General features: G+C 43.5%; 1 protein-coding gene and 1 long non-coding RNA gene across 3 annotated transcripts in view; one reads left to right on the top strand and one right to left on the bottom strand.

The window, feature by feature from the left end:
* LOC132424103 (uncharacterized) overlaps nt 1-22,080 on the top strand; it is a 51,135-nt gene that overhangs the window by 28,767 nt on the left and 288 nt on the right. The window lies entirely within an intron of this gene.
* Nucleotides 19,544-22,080, bottom strand: part of CASR (calcium sensing receptor) — a 28,522-nt gene continuing 25,985 nt past the window's right edge. For both annotated transcript variants that reach the window (XM_060009908.1, XM_060009909.1), the window contains exon 6: nt 19,544-21,057. In XM_060009908.1, the coding sequence (XP_059865891.1) occupies nt 19,544-21,057 (1,514 nt within the window). The remainder of the gene's footprint in view (nt 21,058-22,080) is intronic.

Here is a 22,080-nt window from a genome sequence, read left to right as displayed (position 1 = left end):
CCCAGTCAGGGCTGAGATCATCTCAGGAGATGTTTCTTTTCTTTCTTATTCTCCTTGTTAAAGATCTCTGCTCTTTTTTATTTTTAAAAATCTTTTTATTGAGGTATAGCATATATGTGGTACACAAATCATAAGCTCAATAAATGCTTAGTTTTTCAAATAACATTATTTCTCTGATTATGAAAACAACATATGTGCATTGTAGAAATATTTAAAAATATGGAAAGGAAATAATTATCATTAATAATCCCATCACACAGAGATCTTTTTTTTTTTTTTGGCTGAATGTGGGCCTCTCACTGTTGTGGCCTCTCCCGTTGTGGAGCACAGGCTCCGGACGCACAGGCTCAGCGGCCACAGCTCACGGGCCTAGCCGCTCCGCGATAGGTGGGATCTTCCTGGACCAGGGCATGAACCCGTGTCCCCTGCATCGGCAGGCGGACTCTCAACCACTGCGCCACCAGGGAAGCCCAGAGATCCCTTTTAACTTTACAGCCTTTTGCTATAGACTCTATTGAAGTATGTCCTTCATAAAATTTTGACTGTACGGTTCATATTGCCTTTATTATTTTTATTGTGACTAGGTCCCTATATTATCACATATTCTTCTACAACTTGACATTTAACTGCTGCATAGAATTTTATCATGTGATCTTACTCTATTTAAACAATTCTCCATTATTGAGCATTTAGGTTGTTTCAATTTTTTGCCAATATAAATAATGCTGCACAAACATTGTTCAATATAATCTCCTGCCCACATATGTTCATTGATTAGAGGATGTTAGTATATCAATTTCTTTAGTGAAGATGACCAGATGCCCTGATTTTTGGGGTTAGGTTTAGTTTATATTTTAAAGTCCCAGGATCCTTGGTATTACAGAAATACAGGGACAAAGTACAATATTCAACTGAGAAAAATGGGGTTAAAAGTAGAAATTAAATTTGCCAACTTAGTTCAGTAAGTGGGTTGATGACAGATACAAAATTGTGCAAGCAAGGCATCTAAGAGCCTATGTAAATACTGAAAAATAAAAGAATGGCCAGATAGTATTTCCGATATTTATCTATATTTTTGCTCTTCTTATACATCTCCCCTGCCCATTCAAGCTAGTGGTCACGCTGTCCTCATTGTCTTAAGGAAGGGATGTTGCATGTCAGAAAGCAGAAGTCTGCTAGACTTTCTGGCTTCTGTTTCTAAGAGGTTACGTTCTAGAATAGGGAGAGGTAGAAAAGGTGTTTGAAACCAAAGTGAGACTTGAAAATATTGTCCTGGCTAAGGGGAAGGGAAGTGATGAATGAATAGAGATCGTGGGGGCCTGGAGCAAAGGAGGGTGGTAGCAAAACCCTAAAAAGGAAGCAGCTTCAAGGTGCATCCAGGCATATGGGATGCTAGACAGCCTTGCAAAAATCCCTGTGCCCAAGTGAGGGGTGGGAGCAGAGGGGAAGGCTGATTGGAATGGTGGACATCTCTGCTGAGACTTGGAACCAGATTGTGACCCGTATTCCCCCATCTTCGGCATCATGTAAGGTTCTGGAACAACAGCACAACCCAGAGGAAGTAAGGGAAACCCCCAAAGAGTTAAAGCTGTTTCTCTGTGAGATGAGAGCTCAAAATAGGAATAGAAATACAGAAAATCAAGTTATATTTCTTTGATATTTAGACGATGGTTTGAAATTTATATCCACTCATTTGTTTTTCTATTTTCTGTAGAAATTAATAAAATTTTCCAAAATCCTAACAAAAGTACTAATGAGAGATAGGGTCATTCTCAGCTACACTGCTTCAAATCCAGGCACATATTTTTATGGGGCATAAAGCTTTATGGGGCAGAATGGTAAGACATAATCCATACAACATCTGATAATATCATGGAGTTATTTAAACAATATCTGACATTCCTTCACACTATTTCAAAGGAATGAAGCAGTGATTTGGATATTTTAAGAATTAATTTATAATAATCAGAAACTTGAGGGACTTCCCTTGTGGTCCAGTGGTTACGACTCTGCTCCCAGTGCAGGGGGCCCGGGTTCGATCCCTGGTCTGGGAAATAAATACCGCATGCCGCAACAAAGGTCCCATGTGCCACGACTAAGACCTGGCACAGCCAAATAAATAAATATTAAAAAATAAGAAGCTTTAGAGCTTTAAAGTATACTTTAGTAGTTTTTATTAACTTTCAGTCATGTTAATCATGTCACATTTTATAATTCAGTAAAGTCAAAGAGTGGCGTATCAGGGTCTCTAATGTTCTGACTTGATCTAATAGTCAAACTTGGAGTATTAAGAGCCTGAGCTCCACTCTCTCTGGCTATCCTGCAAAAATAACATTTCTCATAACCAGGTTTGTGATAAGGATTGGATAGAGAACATTGCAGGTAAGATTATCTGGTAAATTCCCAGTGGACAACTACTCTTTGGAGTCTTTTAACCTGGTTTGATTGGCCAAATAACTCCTAGGGGACTTTAATTATTCAAACATAAGTGACCTAATGCTTTCCAGGGAGGAGATGTTGAGATGAGATAGGTACATAGATAGCTAGACTGGACAGATGGATATGATAGAGAAACAGACAACTAGAATGAATGGATAACTGCTTTTCTAGGCAGGTCTGAATTGAGTCCTAGCTCCTCCTTGGTACAGGTGAGCTGGGGTAAGTGGGTTAAACCTCAAGGCCTCATGTGCCCCAGGATGCTAATGGTCTGCATGGACTTCACACGATAAACAGGCTCACACAAGAGATGATGTGACCCAGTGCTGCTCTGCTGGCTCACCTTGGGCACTCAGTATTCACGCCCCCAGGGCATCTTTCTGATGTGGCTCCTTAACAGGGAAAGACTTATTTACGAAGATGGGCCATTTTATAATGTCCCATCCTTCCAGGAGAAGTTTTAAGGCTGCTTGTCACCAGGTAGGGGTTTAAAAGCAACTAACTTCTTTCTCTCCTCTACAGTTTAAAGACATTTTATATACATGGACCGTAACTGTAAACTTCCTACGTTTTATTCTTGTAGCAATTGTAACCAGTTACGTGGTCATCAAGCTGATCAGATCTTGTCTCATGGTCTTAGGCGAACAGGGGAGAAGGGCAAGTGCAGGAACCCTAGCTCGCTCTCATACTGTGGATTCTGACCACGTGGAAGAAAGGAAGGACTGAGAGGAAGTGAAGTCCAGGTCTTACCTGGAACCCTCTCTGGTCCACGGAGTAAGCTTAAGTTAGCCATCCTCCCTTACATAGGATTTTGTGGAAAACTGGTGTTCTTTTCCAGCAGAAAGCAGAAGTGAGGCTTTTGCGGGGGCTTTCCTGCTGGGAGTTTTCAAGTCTAAGCAACTGTAAGGCATTGATTTTCAAAGGCATGAGCACAAGCCTTGGATTCTCCTTGTGGTGAGTTGAGAGGAAGGACATGTAAAGTTGAAAACCCGTATTTGTACATGTTTGGGAGACCAAAGTTAGCTGCCTTTAAAATATCGTGAACTACAGGGACTTCCCTGATTGTCCAGTAGTTAAGACTCCGTGCTTCCAATGCAGAGGGCGCTGGTTTGATCCCCGATCCCGGAGCTAAGATCCCACATGCCGCACAGCCAAAAAAAAATTGTGAGCTACATATGATGTGACATTTTTCTAAATCTTCTCTAATGGGATGTGAGTAAATAAAGCTTGAAAAACTGCTTTAAGTTGTAAAAGAAGGTGTAAAAAGGGCTTCCCTGGTGGCGCAGTGGTTGGGAGTCCACCTGCCGATGCAGGGGACGCGGGTTCGTGCCCCGGTCCGGGAGGATCCCGCGTGCCGCGGAGCGGGCTGGGCCCGTGGGCCATGGCCGCTGGGCCTGTGCGTCTGGAGCCTGCGCTCCGCGGCGGGAGGGGCCACAGCAGTGAGAGGCCCGCGTACTACAAAAAAAAAAAAAAAAAAAAAAGAAGGTGTAAAAGAAGTGTAACCCCTGTGCTAGTTAAGTAGGGAATCTACAGCAGTTCAATCAACAGAGACATGGGGCTGGAAGGGAGCTCAGAGACCATCCAGCCCAGGGTCAGCAAACTACAGTTGTAAAAAAAGAAAAAATCAAAAGAAGAATAATATTTCATGACATGTGAAAACTATGTAAAATTCAGATTTCCCACTGTCCGTAACTAAAGTTTTACAGGGACACAGCCCTGCTTATTTATTTATTTATTTATTTATTTATTTGCGGTACGCGGGCATCTCACTGTTGTGGCTTCTCCCATTGTGGAGCACAGGCTCCGGACGTGCAGGCTCAGTGGCCATGGCTCACGGGCCTAGCCGCTCCGCGGCATGTGGGATCTTCGCTGACAGGGGCACGAACCCGTGTCCCCTGCATCGGCAGGCGGACTCTCAACCACTGCGCCACCAGGGAAGCCCGCCTGCTTATTTTTTAATGTAATGTCTATTGCTGCTTTTGTGCGACCATGACGTGGTTGAGCGGTTGTGACAATGTGTGGCCCACAAAGCCTAAAATATTTATTAACTGACACTTTACAGGAAATTTGCTGACCGCTGATCTAGCTCAGGGTTCAGGTGAAGAGCATGAGGCCCTGATAGGGTAACTGGCTAGCTCAGATGGCTAAACAGTAAGTGAGCTCTTAATATTATTCATGACGTCTCTTTTCAGCCTATATCTTTTTAGTTATCATTACTATGTCAGCAGTTCTCTCTTCCCTTTGAACCTTTTCTAGCTCCAAAGACCTTTCCTAATGGAATGTTCTAGAATGTATCCATAACTGTTTTTAACAAAGACAGGATATGTTTTCTTTCCTTCTAATGCCCTTTTAAAGAATATTTGGGATTGTGCTAACCTTTCCAACTAAAGCACCTTGTGACCTGCATGAAATGTCGTTATAAATTAGTTTCCAAATCCACCCATTAAGGCCTTTAAGACAATTAGGATCTATTGCCACCAAGTGGCCAGTGGCACCTTGGTTATGCTTGCCCAGCTGAGCTATCAGAGAATTATCATAGTATGACAGGGTTTCATCGTTGGAACCAATCTTAAATTCCAGCCTCTTAATAGTGAACATTGATTAAAGGGTTCATAATGCTGTCTAGTCAAGTGTTAGAAATAAAAATAGAGGGTTTTTTTTTCTGTTTTGTTTTGTGTTTTAGAAAAGCATAGTCCTTAGTCCTTCCTTACTCACTTTTAAAGCCAGATGTAAAGAAATGCAAAATCACACATACAATTTGGTGCTATTTTGTCATTAATCATTGATAAAACTGACCTTGTTGTTAGACTGTACCACAGCTTTCTAACTCATTAGGTTGTTTTCAGTTAAGTACCACTCAGAAGTGTTTGAAACACCTGATATTCTTTGAAAGCGATTGCAGCTAGCTGGTATTTATTGTTTTATTAAAAGAGAAGTTGGTGGCCTCTAACTCTGCTTATAAACCATCAGGAGAGGAGCCTGCTCATCTTTACAGCCTTTTCCTTCTCTCACATTAGGGTGAATTGTGTGTTCATATCTTTTGCCTGTTTTTATATTGGGTTTTTGGTCTTTGTTTTCTATGATTTCTAAAAATAATTTATATATTAGAGATACTGCCCATTATCTGTGATATATGTTGCAAATATTTTCCCCTCAATTAGTGATTTACCAATATGACTTTACTTTTGGTATTTTTTTTTTGTGATGTGACAATTTTTTATTTTTATGTAGTCAACTTTATCAGTATTTTACTGAATCTAGATTTCAAGTCATAGATAGAAAGCCTTTCCCCACATTCAGGTTAAAAAAAGAATTCACCATATATTTCTTCTAGTATTTTTATAATTTTATTTTTTACATTTAGAACTTCTGATGCATTTGGAAGTTAGTCTTGTGTATGGTTTGAGGTATAATCCAATTTGATCTTTTTTGGAATGGTTATCTTGTTGTCCTCCCATCATATATTTATTTGCCCCAGAAATTTTAATTTTTTTATTCTTTTAAAGAACATGTTGGGGTAGGAGTTTATTAATTAATTAATTAATTTTTGCTGTGTTGGGTCTTTGTTTCTGTGCGAGGGCTTTCTCTAGTTGTGGCAAGCGGGGGCCACTCTTCATCACAGTGAGTGGGCCTCTCACTATCGTGGCCTCTCTTGTTGTGGAGCACAGGCTCCAGACGCGCAGGCTCAGTAGTTGTGGCTCATGGGGCTAGTTGCTCCGCGGCATGTGGGATCCTCCTAGACCAGGGCTCGAACCCGTGTCCCCTGCATTAGCAGGCAGATTCTCAATCACTGCACCACCAGGGAAGCCCTTTATTTTTTATTATTTTAAATTTTATTTATTTTTGGCTGCGTTGGGTCTTCGTTGCTGTGCGCAGGCTTTCTCTAGTTGCGATGAGCGGGGGCTACTCTTTGTTGTCGTGTGCGGGTGTCTCATTGCGGTGGCTTCTCTTGTTGTGGAGCACGGGCTGTAGGCACGTGGGCTTCAGTAGTTGTGGCACACGGGCTCGGTAGCTGTGGCGCACAGGCTTAGTTGCTCCACGGCATGTGGGATCTCCCCAGATCAGGGCTCGAACTCGTGTCCCCTGCATTGGCAGGCGGATTCTTAACCACTGTGCCACCAGGGAAGCCCTGTATGATTCTATTTAAATGACATTTTGGAAGAGGCAAAACTTCTTCCTTTCTGGTTACAGACGGGGTGCCAGATCAGTCTGAAGCAATGCCTTCTTTCACTGGAGAAGCTGGTCTAGAGCCTGAAACTGCTAGTGTTGGAGGGTCTCCTGCAGAGGCGGGAGGGGTGGCTGTGGCTCACCGTGGGGACAAGGACACTGGCAGCATAAGTTCTGGAAGCCTAACTAATTCTATTCTTATCTATGGACTGACAAGAATCCTGTTCTTTAATTCCTTCTGATGTTCTCTTGTAGTAATATGTCCATAGGAAACTGGGTAACACATATTTCTTGCAATTTCCTTCTGCTTCTGATTCCAGGCTGTGGAGGCTCAGGGAATAATTTTTGTGCCTGCTTTCTTTTACTTGTCCATAGTTTCCACTTCTTATTTTCAGGGTTTCACTTTTATTCCTTCTATTGACAAAATCAAGAAATGAAAATCTCTGACCTGCTGAGACCAAAATCCCCATTCCACCAGGTTACTTTCTTCAATTAGAGAGCAGTAACTTTCCACTGATTCATAGGTTGACATTACTTTTTTCCCATCAGCTTGCTAACTGGAAACTCATTTAAACTATTTTACATATGATGGTACTTATCTTGCCACATTCTAACCACAAATCTGAATTGCTACAAATAATTTTAGAAAGAAAGTTCTATGCATAGAGGGCACTTTAAGCTAAAATGTAAAGTTTCTGAGCAGTAGCTTGACATTTATAAAGTTTTAAAAAGTAAATTCCTAACTTTTATTATAAAATTTCTACACATTCAGAAAAATAGTGCAATAAACACCCCACAGCACCACTCAGATTAAGCAATTATTAATATTTTGCCATATATTTCAATATGTATGTATGTATGTATCTATCTATCTATATATATATTTTTTTTTGCGGTACACGGGCCTCTCACTGTTGTGGCCTCTCCCGTTGCGGAGCACAGGCTCCAGACGCGCAGGCTCAGGGGCCATGGCTCACAGGCCCAGCCGCTCCGCGGCATGTGGGATCTTCGCGGACAGGGGCACAAACCCATGTCCCCTGCATTGGCAGGCAGACTCTCAACCACTGCGCCACCAGGGAAGCCCTGTATCCATATTTTTCATGAAACATTTAAAAGTAAGTTGCAACTACTGTGATCATTTACCCTTAAACAGTTCAGCCAGCATCCCCTAAAAATAGGGACATTCTCCTACATAACTATATCATCACCCCTAAAAAAATTAACAATACTTCCTTAATTTCATCTAATAACCAGCCCATATTCTCATTTCCCAAATTTCACTCAAATTCAAATTTCACACATTACTTTTGGTTGTTATTTAGAATTTTATAATCTACAAAGGCCTTTAAAAATGATACTGACTTTTCGAAGAGACCAGGACATTTGTCTGACTTTTCCTCGCAGTGTCATTTAACTCTAAGAGTAGATTGTCAAATTAATTTTATGACAACCAATTCCTATTACCATGTGAAAGTTTTCAGAAGCTGCAGTGGTTTGAAGCCACAAAATCTTTTGGTCTGACTCATTCTTTCATGGCTCCTGAAGGTTTGCAGCCATAGAATGTTGAAGCCAGAAAGCCCACCCGCCACTGACGTGGTAGAAAAGGTAAGTGTAATAGATTCCTATTGCTGGTGTAACAAGTTACTCCAAGTATAGTGGCTTCAAACAACACGAATTTGTTATCTTCCAATTCTGGGGGTCAGAAGTCCAAAAAGGGCTAAAATCAAGGTGTTGCATTCCTTTCTGGAGACCCTAGGGGAAACTCTTTCTTGCTTTTCCCAGCTTACTAGAGGCCACCTACATTCCTTGGCTTATGGTCTCTTCCTATATCTTCATAGCCAGCAGCATAACATCTTCAAATCTCTCTTTAAAAACATATATATATAGTTTTAAAAAATTGAAGCATATAGTTGATTTACAATATTATATTAGTTTTAGGTATACAACATAGTGATTCAATACCTTTACAGATTATACTCCATTTAAAGTTATTATAAAATAATGTCTTTATTCCCTGTGCTGTACAATATGTCCTTGTAGCTTATCTATGTTAGACATAGTAGTATCTTCAAATCTCTGACTCTGACCCTGACTTTCCTGCTTCTCTCTTCCATTATAAGGACTTGTGATTACATTGGGCCCACCTGAATAATCCAGAATACTCTCCCTATATCAAGATCAGCTGATTAGCAATTTTAATTGCATATACAACTTAATTCTCCCTTGCCATGTAACATAACATATTCACAGGTTCTGTGGATTAGGTCACAGACATCATTGGGGGCCATTATTCTGCCTATGACAGGAAGTGGCTTGATAAAGATTCATTACTTACTCACAGGAGTCCCACTGCAACCTTATATGTTTGTTTGTTTTGCATTGGAATTTAGTAAAAGGTGATCCTATGTTGAACCCTATGCAAGAGAATTTAATATAAGAGGCATTAGAAGGTTGTTATCACAAAATTACATTCTCGTAACCAGGCGGAGCCATAATTTGGTTCTGGAGGATAGTGCTGGTTTGTGTATCTGATTTATCTGAAGTGAGATAGTTTCACTTGCTAGTTTTCTTTGATTTTGATAAGGAAGTTGTGTTTTCTTTGACTATAAGAGAATCCAAGTGGCGTAAGTCCTATAATTTGCTTCAACTCAACATCTTAAATTCTAGTTATCTTCTTCTATCACTTCAAGCTACAGTAAGAGTCCAAAACCGTAAGTTTGGGGTGGGGGTGGGTCACACGCACCCCCTCCTGGGTTATCTGTTAAAGTCAGATCTGAGGTGGGTCATGCTGTCAACACCCAGACTCGTATAGTGTCACGGCGTAACACTTTACTAAGAGTTGAGGTTCTGGAGCCTTGCTTGTTCAATATGATGGTTACAGTTGCGAAAGTCCAGGACAGAGATGTCTCGTGCCTTCATTAGCGTGGGGGAGGGAAGGAGGGTCAAGAGACTGAAAAAAGAGGAGATGCTGAGGAATGCCAATAACTTTTTCTTTGTTTCATATTTGGTTTAAAGTTTACTTACCGCATCTGTATAATGAAGTGATTTTTAAAATTTTTCTTTGAATGTTTTATCTTCTACCTTATCTAAGGTCACTTAATATTGGCCAGGGTGTTGGGAAATGGGTTAATGCTCTCCATAGCCTATCCAATCAAGAATTCTGGTGGATTGAGCCTGCAAGTGATTTCTTCTAATCTACTGTCCATTGTATCTTGGCTTTATTAGTCCTTAAATCATAGCTAAAGTACCTCAGGTAAGGCTGTGTTTGTTCCTCTTCTCTTCCTGCCTCCCTCATTTCAATGAAGTTATGTAACTTTACAAAAGAAAGAAGCAAACAATAAACTATTTTCCTCCCCTGTATTCCCTCCTCTTCTTTTCAATGAAACTTTATTCATGTTATTCTGTGTGGACATAACTATTCTGTGTCCTGCCCTCCCCCTTATTATTATTTCTAAGCTTGATTACCTACTTTGACTTAGTGCACATGCCTGTCACATCTGATGTTTGTGGCTGGGCTCTCCAGCAATGGGATCATAGCATAATTTCCTCAGCCATCTCCTGGGTGTTGGGTGTCTGGACTCTTTCTTATCTGCATCTCGGGATCTCAGCAGTGTGTCTGTGCTCCCCTGGGTTCAGGCCTCCCCGCATGTGGCCCCAGTGGGGGCTCATGTAGTTGTAACACATAGGTACTAATTAATTTTGCTGCCTGTTGGCTTATTTCCCTGGGAGTATATTCATAAAAGAAAAATTACTGGCACTAAAGCTAAGAGGGATCTGTTAAATCTATTGCCCGAGGACAATCCAGAAAACTTGAACCAGTCCACAGCTGGTTCATTTAAGGATAGGATCATAATAGATCATGTGAAGATCCAGGAAGACTTGTCTTTCATCAAGCTCCAACAAGGCCTTTCTGATATACTCCAGAGAATTGCTTTTTGAACCTTGTTGTAAAGGTCTTACATTAAAATTTTTTTGCTTTTCAACTAAAATTTTAGCTGCTTGGCAGACTTTCAGGTTCTTTTTGTGTGTTTGATGGACTAACTTCTCTTGTGATGAATAGGGCCATTCAAATCACTGAAATCTTTTGTGTGATTTTTTGACTGGTGAATCCATTTCATCCTTTGGCTGGTTTTTAACATTAATTTTTTTACGCAAATTTGAAAAAAATTTTAAAAATAGGAGTAGAAAAATGAAGCCTTATGTACCTATCACCCAGTTTCAACAACCATTAACTAACTTTCTGCTGTTCTTTCTCATCTTTCTCCCTACATCCTTATTTCCTCCCCCATTGTGGTATTTAAAACAAATTCCAGGCATCGTATGATCGCAACCATAAATACTTCAGTGTGCATCATATTTTGTTAAATGACCATAGTGTTGGCAACAAAGCAAATGTGGTAAAATGTTAATAATAAGTAAGTCTAGGTAGAAGTAAGTTTGAAATGATTTCTAAATAAAAAGTAAAAAAAAAAAAAGAGCAAACAAAAAATATGACCATATTATCATCACATTTGATAATCCAAGAAACAGATTTTTCTTGTTTTACTATAAGTCACACTCCTGGAAAAAACCCAGAAAAAATATTAAAAAGGAAATAAGAATCACTGATAATTCTAACCCAGACATAATCACTATTAAATGATTATGTATCTTTCTCCAGGCTATTCAACAAACACAGACAGACAGACACACAAACTTCGGCATATCATTTAAAAAATCCAATAGTGCTAATGACCTTATAATCAAATTCCCATCCTCCCACCCCTCCAGTCCCACCCCCTGCCGTGCTTGCCCCTGCTTGCTCTCTCTTACCTGCCAGCAGCGTCTCTTTCATGGCAAAATGCCGGCTGCAGTTCTGTCTTCAGCACAGTACCTTTCTGTTCTATCTACCACAGCTGTTAAGATGAAAGGGAATCAAATTTTGCTTATTTTTTCTCAGCAGAGTGTGTTTTTCATTTTGTGTTTAACCTTTATTTATTTATTTTTTAAAGATTTAATTTTATTTATTTTTGGCTGTGTTGGGTCTTTGTTGCTGCGCGCAGGCTTTCTCTAGCTGAGGTGGGCGGGGACTACTCTGTTGCGGTGCGTGGGCTTCTCATTGTGCTGGCTTCTCTTGTTGTGGAGCATGGGCTCTAGGCGTGAGGGCTTCAGTAGTTGTGGCACACAGGCTTAGCTGCTCCGCGGCATGTGGGATCTTCCCGGACCAGGGATGGAACCTGTGTCCCCTGCATTGGCAGGCGGGTTCTTATCCACTGCGCCACCAGGGAAGTCCCTGTGTTTGATCTTAAACATGCTTTGTTTGTGGGCAGTGGATACTGCAGACTGGCTCATTCATCATCCACCTTCTTCCAGCACGTTTTCCTGTACTCCACAGGCTGGACAGCAAAGGCCACTTTTCCAGACTCTCTTGTACATAGAGTTCTGCATGTGACTGATGGGAGTCTTGGAAAGTTGATATTAATGGGGCCAAGCACAATGGCAGAGGACTTTGGTTCCTCCAGCTGCAATGAAGGTTCTAGTGTCTGGTTCTGTGGGTCACAGGTGCTGAGTGCAAGGCATGGGAGGTAGTAAGGTTTTTGCCAAAATGACCCCATGGAGGAATTAAGCATTTCTTCTGGTTGTATTGTTCCTGATTGTGTAACATCCAGACTTGGATCATTAGAAGTTTATAAGCTTCCTGGGAATTCCCTAGCAGTCCAGTGGTTAGGACTCTGTGCTTCTACTGCAGGTGCCCGGGTTCGATCCCTGGTTGGGGAACTAAGATCCTGCAAGCCACATGGCACAGGCAAAAAAAAAAAAAAAAATGTTTATAAGTTTTCTTATACCCTATAACAAATCCCCTTCTGCTTAAAGTAGCTAGAGTGGATTCCATTGTCTCTAACTAAGAAACTTGATAGATGAAACCATTTAATTCCATGGTACTTCTTTTTTTTTTTTTTTTGAGTATTCAAAAGCAAACCCTCTTAACTTCAGTCACTTGTAGTGTTAATGATTTTCCATAGCTTTCCCATGTTCCTGAAAGTGACTTTACATCAATTATTTTATTTGGAAAGTAACAATAATTGGTAATTATGACAGGTAATATTATATCCACTTTATATAAGAAACGGAGAGAAAGAAAGATTAAGCAGCTCATCCAAGGACATATAGTCTATCTGCTATGCTGCTTAGAATCCCACTCCTGGTTTTACACTATTCCATATAGTGGAATAAATAAAACATGAGTAAATAAAACAAAAAATATTTCTGTAGAAGTCCTGGGACCAATTAGAGCTCTAGCAAAACTTTATAGGCGTGGCCACTGACCTAGTAGGGTGATTCTTATTTAATATGGTATGCTCATCTGTTTGAAACTTCATTACATGGTATAAGTATTGTTACTCCAGCTTTCTTTCAATTTCCACTTGTATGGAATACCTTTTTCCATGAAATCTCTGCTTATAATTTGAATATTTTCAGAGATAGAAACAAAACATTTAAAGAAAATCGGGAAGTTTTGAGCAATACCCACATCTTTGGGCTGATGTCAAGGAGAACAGCCACATTCTTCAAAAAACATTTCCTGATGCTTTTGTCAGGAATCAAATCCTGTACCAACCCTGAGAATTATTCTCTGGCTTTGATCTCTTACCTATTTTCACTATACTCTCAGGCATTTGCCCTCCATGCCCTGGGAACTCAGTCCTAGAGTTAATTGCGTATATTAGTTCTAGCCTCCTACCCTAGCTAGTTACTCAGACAGCCAGTATCCAGATTTCAGAGGGAGGCAGCTTGTGATATACTTCTATTTCTATTCCCTTCCTCCAATCCAGCTCTTACTATATAAACAGGTACCCCTACCTCCACTCCAAACTCCCTCCACTCCAGTGTGGGACTTGGGGGAGGGAGGGATGTGGTGGTCATTCCAACAGAAAAGAAGGTGCTCTTAGCCCCACTTGATGCTTGGGTCACAGTTGTCCCTCCAGTTCCTAGATGCACTTTCATGATGGTTCTTCCCAGTTTCCTGCCCCTACTGGCCTTCTTTGAGTAGTTCACTTCTCATACCACCGGTTGAGCAGTTCCCATCAAGGCTAAAATTCTCCGTATCCTCGGAATGTACCTTTATTTCCATGGCTGGTCTTACCCTGTATGTATATCTCTGATCCCTACCTCTCTTTCTTTCTTCCTTTCTTCCTTCCTTCCTTCCTTTCTTTCTTTATTTTGGCTGTGTTGGGTCTTCGTTGCTGCGCGCGGGCTCTCTCTAGTTGCGGTAAGCGGGGCCTACACTTAGTTGCGGTGCGCAGGCTTCTCATTGCGGTGGCTTCTCTTATCGTGGAGCATGGGCTCTAGGTGCATGGGCTTCAGTAGTTGTGCCTCGCGGGCTCAGTAGTTGTGGTTCGTGGGCTCCAGAGCACAGGCTCAGTAGTTGTGGCTTACGGGCTTAGTTGCTCCGTGGTATGTGGGATCTTCCCGGCCCAGGGCTCGAACCCATGTCCCCTGCATTGACAGGCAGATTCTTTACCACTGCACCACCAGGGAAGCTGCTACCTCACTTCTTGCATAACAGCAAAATTCATTCAAAGTTCTCATCCACGGACACCTAAATGTCCATCGACAGATGAATGTATAAAGAAGATGTGACACATATATACAATGCAATATTACTCAGCCATAAAAAGGAACAAAATTGAGTTATGTGTAATGAAGTGGATGGACCTAGAGTCTGTCATACAGAGTGAAGTAAAAGTCAGAGAAAAACAAAGACCTTATGCTAACGCATATATATGGAATCTAAAAAAGCAGTACTGATGAACCTAGCTGCAGGGCAGGAATAAAGACACAGACGTAGAGAACGCACTTGAGGACATGGGTGTGGGGGGAAGGGGAAGCTGGGACGAAGTGAGAGTAGCACGGACATATATACACTACCAAATGTAAAATGGAAGGCTAGTGGAAGCTGCTGCATAGCACAGGAAGATCAGCTCCGATGCTTTGTGATGACCTAGAGGGGTGGGATAAGGAGGGTGGGAGGGAGGCTCAAAAGGGAGGGGATATGGGGATATATATACACATATAGCTGATTCACTTTGCTGTACAGCAGAAACTAACACAATATTGTAAAGCAATTATAGTCCAATAAAGATATATATATAGATATATATATATAAGTTCTTGACCAATCCCTAGTATTTTTCCATGATTAGTGACAGGAAATACAGGGTCTCCTAGAGACGCGTGATCTCACTATAACAACTCCTTTCCACTTACCCAAATTCCGCCCAACTTTGGGAGATGCCTTTGTCTCCAGCGGACTCCTGAAATGACTAGCCAGGCTCGGAGCAATGCAGGCCACCTCCTCCAGTGATTAACCAGCACCCCTTACTGATGTTCCCTTGCTCTTCCAGCGCTAATGAGTTCAAATGCAGAAGATGAGCAGAGGGAAGTTCTGGCTCCATGCAGAGCCAGCCCACAGATTATATGGCTTTAGCCAGGCCAAGAGGAGAAATAATATTGTCCTGAAATGCAACTTTTTGAGACAGAGGTAGGGCAGGCCTAATTTCCCCCAAATTGAAACTAACGCAATTCAACACCATTTTGATGATCATAGGGACTTTCAGGGTAGAATGTTATATGGTGATCATTACCCCTAAGTTCCAATGTAAATTCTTAGAATCTGCTAAGAAACTCATTTGAGTGAAAATCCTTCATAACTATATAATTCATTTTTATTTTCAAAAGAAAGATTGTCTCCCATTGCCAAGGGACTCTAAAGAATCTTTCCAAAAACTTTTTAAAAAATATTTATTTAATTTATTTATTTGGCTGTGTTGAGTCTTCATTGCGGCATGTGGAATCTTCCTTGCGGCATGTGGGATCTTTTGTTGCAGTGTGGACTTCTCTCTAGTTGCGGCGTGCGGGTCTTTTTCCTCTTCTCTAGTTGTTGTGTACGCTCTGTAGTTTGTGGCAGGCAGGCTCTCTAGTTGAGGCGCACGAGCTTAGTAGATGTGGCACGCGGGCTTAGTTGCCCTGTGGCATGTGGGCTCTTAGTTCCCCAAAGAGGGATCGAACCCTCATCCCCTGCATCGGAAGGCGGATTCCTAACCACTGGACCACCAGGAAAGTCCCTCCAAAAACTTCTGACTTCTTTTATATAAGAGAAAAACAAACTGCTTTTTTGAAGCTATTATTTTTCAGGTTTCTGCTACTAACAGAAAATAGATTGGGAGAACACAGCCATTCGTTGTCTAAAACCAAAGCCCAGAAAGACTCGGAACACAAGGTTTATACTTCCCCAAGCAGATAGGAGGAAGGGAACTGTGGAGGAGAGAGAGGGAGCTAGCTGGGGGGGGAGAGAACTACAGCAGGAGCAGGTGTTGCTCTCTGAGAAAGGCCGTGGCCTCAGGAAAGGAGATGACAGTAAAAATGCTATATATATTAGTTTCCTGTTGCTCCTGTAAAAAATCACCACAAACTTAGTGGCTCAAAACAACATCTATTTCTTAGGTTTTATTTATTTATGTATCTAGGTTTATTACAGTTCTGGAGATCAGAAGTCCAAAAGAGGTCTCACTGGGCTAAAACCAGCAGGGCTGGTTCCTTCTGGAAGCTGTGGGGGAGAGCCGGTTTTCTGGCCTTTTCCAGCTTCTAGAAGCCACCTGCATTCCTTGGCTTATGGCTCCCTTCCATATTCAAAGGCAGCAATAGTCAGTGGAGTCTTTCTTACATGGTATCACTCGGACGCCGCTGCTTCTGCTTCCCTCTTTTATGGAGATGTAGTTACATTGGGCCTGCCTGGATAATTCAAAATAATCTCCCTATCTCAAGGCCAGCTGATTAGCAACCTTAATTCAATCTGCAACCTTAATTCACCTCGCCATGTAACTTAACACAACCATAGATAGGTTCTAGGGATTAGGGTGTGGGCATCTTTGGGGGGGCCATTGTTCACCCTTCCACAAAGGCTTGTATAGGTTTGGCGATAAGTGCCCTGTTCCTCCTCTGGCGCTTTGGAAGCTTGTTAGCCTCTGTGACTTCTCCATACCGTCATGGGGGGGCCCCCGTCAAGCAGACATGGCAGTGGAGGGGCCAGGAGGGAGGGGCCTGAGAGCTGCCTGGTCATTCCCAGGCCCCAGGGCTGTCTCATTAGAGATCTGGCAGGCCCGGCAGGGGCCTCGTAGTTGGGACAAAGTGATGCAGCAGTGAAAATCACTGTGGATCCCATGACTCGGGATACACAGGGATGAGATGCCTCAGAGGATGCCAGTGTGGAGGCATAACAATTACTGAGGGTCAGATAAGAATGTTCTCAGAGATGTCAACAGGAGCTGCAGATGTTTGGGGAACACCACCTCCTTACGCTACAAAAACCTTCCTGTAAGCGGGAAGGAAGAAACCTCTGAACAGATCCCCAGAAATCTAAATTGGTTCAGAAAGCTCTGAAGTTACTGAGAAAAAACCCAGCTTGACTAAGATGAAGTTTCTGTCATTAGGCTGAATGGGAATTTGAGAAAGAAACTAGGCTGTTACAGAAAAATAATGAGGGTTCATATCTGACACCCCTGGTTGTGTGCTGAGAGTTGTGCCTGCTACGTATGACTGAGAACAGTGATGCCGTCTCCCTTTCTGACAAGGACGTGGGGAGAGATGACTTCATCTGCAAGCACTTGGTGAAGTGAGGCTCATTGCAAATGGTGTGTGTTTTCCCCGACGAGCCTCTTCCTGCAGCTCTGCCACGAGGGGGAGCTGTTTGTCGAACCTGGGAAGTGTGAGCTTGAGTGTGTGGCACTCTGCATAGCAAAGTAGCTGTTTGCACACAGCTGTTTTGACCAATAAAACAAAAACCCAGCCATCAAATTTTCAGCCATTTCTTAAAAAGTCCAAGTAAAATGTTAAATATAAATCTTCACTCAGCTCTGGGCCTTGCTCAGAGGCGTAACCGGGGTGGGGGCGGCAGGCTGGGCCTGGCTTCAGGGAGCAGGTGCCTCACCAGGTCTTCCCGTGTGACACCTTCTCTGTGTCTCACAGCGGTGCTCCCACATGGCGCCCTCTGATGCCTTTTCATCCAGATGGACAACCATCATTTCCACAAGTCACTTTAAAAATCGTGGAAAGGTGGCCCTTTGGAGAAAAATGGTCAGAGGAAGAAGTCATGAGGACCCCACAGATTTGATTGCTCTACCTGACCTTGGCCTAAGGGCAGCATTTAGAGTGATCTGGGAAATTAATGCCAGAGTGGAATGGTCTCCCCTTGGTGCTAGAGATCTGGGTTCTGGCACCAGAGGTGGAGATAGCATGGGGCGCTTGGGGGAGTGACCTTCTGGCTTCACCATGAGCGGTGTCGCTCAGGACCCCCTGAACTGGGCCCTAGAGTTCTTGGGCTTATTATGGAGAAAGTTATTGTGCTCAGTGAGCTTGTTGTTAAAATCTGAATGGTAAATAAATGTGTTGTTTTGTATTTTAAACACGTGAAAAAATTTACAATATCAGGAATAATATTAACTAATATTTATTGACTGCTTACTCTGGGCTAGGCACCATGCTAAAGTACTTTACATGCATTTATCTCATTTAATCCACATAAGAGCTCTGAGGGAAAAGAATGATTATTACCCCCATTTTAGACACAAAGAAGCCGGGGCTGAGTGAGGTCAAGGTTCCCTGCCTACGGTCACGCAACTTGTCAGTGACCAACCCAGTGCTTGAACCCAGGTCTCTCTAGCTCCAGAGCCTGACCGTTCAGCAGCATGCCGTTCAACGTTCAATCCTGTAACTACCTGTGGGCAGACTCCCACTGCTGGAGGGAACGTAGGTACAGCATTTGGGGGATAGAGTGCCAGGGTAATTCCCCATGAGAGCTCTCTCAGAATCACATTTTCTTACCCCAGCAACTGGTAGGAGGCCAGTGACTGGGAGCTTATTCTTCACAGGGGAAGGCATGGATTTGGCTTCAGGAAGCCTTTGCGGCAGGGAAGCGGGGAGTTTCTGGACCCCTGGGGCCCTGAAAGGACTCACATAGGCCTTAGCTCATGGGGGTGCAGGTGGTGGGATGGGCAAGGAAAATGGAGCTCAATAATACTGCCTTATATAAACCAGACTGGGGCACTTTTTCCCAGTTTATATTGTCCACGGACTATTACGACAGAAGTATTTTCTTAAGGATAAAGCTACATATGGCAATATTAATTACAGATACAGATCATTGGATTCATGCAGTCCCTTCCCAACAATCTGAGGTGATTCTTGTGATCATGGAATCTAAACATGACATCACTAACACATTCTGGACCAAACCAGATGTCCTGGTACAGGAGGGATGCTAACCTTCTCAGTGTCACATGATAGCAGCAGCAAGTAAGAGTCTAAATATTTTACGGTTTTCATAAATAGGAGGGGACACATTCACCTTACAGTTTTGGACATTTCAAGTTCTTTCCATCATCACGGTGTTGGGCAGTGCTTGTGACATTCTGTCTTTCAGACTCAACTCTAGTGGTGGTCAAATCTGATGTTCTGTCACTCTGCACACTTTTGTCTCTGGACCAGGCTGTCTGCAAAGTTCAGGACAAACATTTCAGTATTAAAACCAAAAACCAGAACCCATAAAACAGGGGGAGTAGGTGGGTAGTTTAAAGCCTTGGTTTCATCTCCGGGCTGTTGAGTGGGATAGAACAGAGGAGGAGAACAGAGGCAGGGACATGAACAGCGAACCTGACTACGGGGATCTCAGCGCTCTGACAAATCCAACCACAGAAGCACACAGCTCTCCTCTTTTTAATTTTAAAGGGAACATTAGTCAATTCACTGTCGTTTGTGGCAGTGCAACTAAGTTCCACGCATTTGGGGTGTCTTATTCCTCCTTCCTGGAGGAAAGGAGTCTGGGGCGATTCCTCATCCCTGTCGGAGACCGTGATCCCAGGAAACCTCTCTGGAATTCCCCCTGGACTGGCCTTCTCCTTCCGTTTTAGGAACGCAGCATGTTTTCTGTGACAGTGCTGCCTCCACCGCTGATGACAAAGCTCCGTGAATTAGACACTACAAGTGCTGGGGACATCTCTTCCGGGTCCTCCATCTCTGGCTGGTGGTCCCCACCCACAGGCCCCTGCAGGCCTGTCTCCTGGGCGGTCAGTTCCGAGTCTGTCTCCCCGCACTGCAGCGGGAGTAACGCCTGGTGTCTGGTCAGGGCGTCGTTGTTTTTCTGGGCCTCCAGGGAGTTCTGGTGCGTGGAATTCCTGTGAGCCATGGCGCTCTTCTGAGGCTCGTCAAAGCTCAGCGAGAAGGTGACTGTGCCACTGCCGAAAATGACCTTCTGCTTGCATCTGGGTTGCTGCTGCGATTGCTGCTGCAGCTGCAGGGTCGAGGGCGGCCGCGGCTGCGGCTGCTGCGCGCATTGGGTCAGGGCCAGCGGCTGCTGCTGCTTCTGCCTCTCGGGCTGCGGGAAGGGGTCCTCGCTGTTGCTCTTGCTGCTGATGGAGGAGGAGGGGGTAGATCCCGTGGAGCCCCCAAGGCTGCTGGACCGCTGGCGGGAGACATTGCTGCGGCGCAGCGTGGCGCGGGCCGCCACCTTGAAGGCGTGAGCCGCGGTGCTGCAGCGCACCTCCTCGATGGTGTTACGGGATGGCTTGAAGAGGATGATGTAGACCTTGTTGAAGAAGATGCAGGCCAGCAAACCAAAGCTGGCTGCCAGGATAGCGATCACCTCCACGGCAGAGACAAACTTGCCGTAGGTGCTGGCGTAGGCGGGAATGAACGAGATCCAGACGATGAAGAAGATGAGCATGCTGAAGGTGATGAACTTGGCTTCGTTGAAGTTCTCCGGCAGCTTCCGGGACTTGAAGGCGAAGAAGAAGCAGATGGCAGCCAGCAGGCAGGTGTAGCCGATCAGGAAGCCCAGTGCCATGAGCGAGCCCTCGTGGCAGGTGATGAAGATGATCTCATCCTCCAGCTCGTGGTTGCGGTAGCTCGAGGGGGGCGCGGTGTTGAGCCAGATGGCACAGATGACGATCTGCATGAAGGTGCAGAGGAAGACCAGCAGGAACTGCAGGTTGAGCCCCCACCACTTGCGGTGGAAGCTGGTGGGAATCTTGGCCTCAAACACCAGGAGGACGCGGTTGGTTTTCACCAGGATGCACGAGATGCAGAGCACGAAGCTGATACCAAAGGCCGGCTGGCGCAGGCGACAGGTCCAGTCCTGGGGCTCCCCAATGAAGAACAGGGAGCTGGAGAAACAGCAGAGCAGGGAGAAGAGGAGGAGGTAAGAGAGCTCTCGGTTGGTGGCCTTGACAATGGGCGTGTTGCGGAACTTGATGAAGACGCCCAGCACGAAGGCAGTGAGGAAAATGCCCAGCACAGCAAAGAGGGTGAGAGCGATCCCAAAGGGCTCAGTCCAGGACAGAAACTCAATCTCCTTGGCAATGCAGGAAGTGTGGTTCTCATTGGACCAGAAGTCATCAGGGCACTTGTCACAGGCACTCGCGTCTGTAAAATGTCCCAGTAAAGGGTTAGTACTGTGTGGCAAAGACTGAACTTTGTGAGTGTGAATGTGGTGGTGAGGGCACTTTAAATTTTCTTTATTGATGAAATAATTGTGATTTTTACGTTATCAAATAATGTATTGAACCCTGACTTATGCTTAATAATATACTTAATTTCATGTGTCTTTGATGGTTCCATTATATTTTTCCTTTGTATATAAGGGGGCTGCTTGTTTCCTTTAACACTCCTTGCTGATGGTTTGTAGCAGAGAATGATTAGTCTTGCTGGGTAGGTGGCTGCCCTGCACGCTAAGGGTCTGGCACTGGCCACCAAATTTCACAGTGCTTCACGCTCAGCCTGACTCATTTTGGACATAAGGATGGGCTTTGTAGACATGCCAGAGCAGACTTCTTCATAGATCAAGGCAAAGCTTCCCATGCATGTGACCTGTACCTTCCTCATCCACGGCTTTCTAGTGAGGGAGTCTACAGACTCATTTGACCAACAAATGTTTATTAAGTCTCTGCTATGTCTCATGCAGTGTGCAGTTTTGGGGAGTGAAAGGAGCATGGGCTTTGCAGTCAGAGATCTGGATGGGAATCCTGGCCCTGCCATTTATTAGCTGTGTGACTTTCATCAGGCTACTTAAACATTCTGAGCCTCAGTTTCATCATCTGTGAAATGTAAGCAATAATAACCCCATTATTGTGGTGAGGACGAAATGAATCAAAAACAATGATAAAATAATAATAGTTCATATTTATAGAGTGCTTCCAATATGCTAATCAAGGTTTTTATTTAACAAATATTTATCTATAATTTACCATGTGCTTTACCAATACTAACTCAATGAATACCCCAAACTCTATAAGATAGGTTTATTATTATTCCTACTTTATAGATGCAGAAACTGAGGCACAGGAAAAACATAAGTAAGACAGTGTAAGTACGGTGCCAATCACTCAGCAGGCCATCTATCATGGCCTATTAACTCTGGAGACGGGAACAGACAGAACTTTGTCTATT

Source organism: Delphinus delphis, chromosome 4, assembly GCF_949987515.2.
Source record: "Delphinus delphis chromosome 4, mDelDel1.2, whole genome shotgun sequence".
Classification (NCBI taxonomy): Eukaryota; Metazoa; Chordata; class Mammalia; order Artiodactyla; family Delphinidae; genus Delphinus; species Delphinus delphis.
The sequence above is the reverse complement of the archived record's forward strand: the minus strand, read 5'-3'. Positions and strand labels throughout refer to the sequence as shown.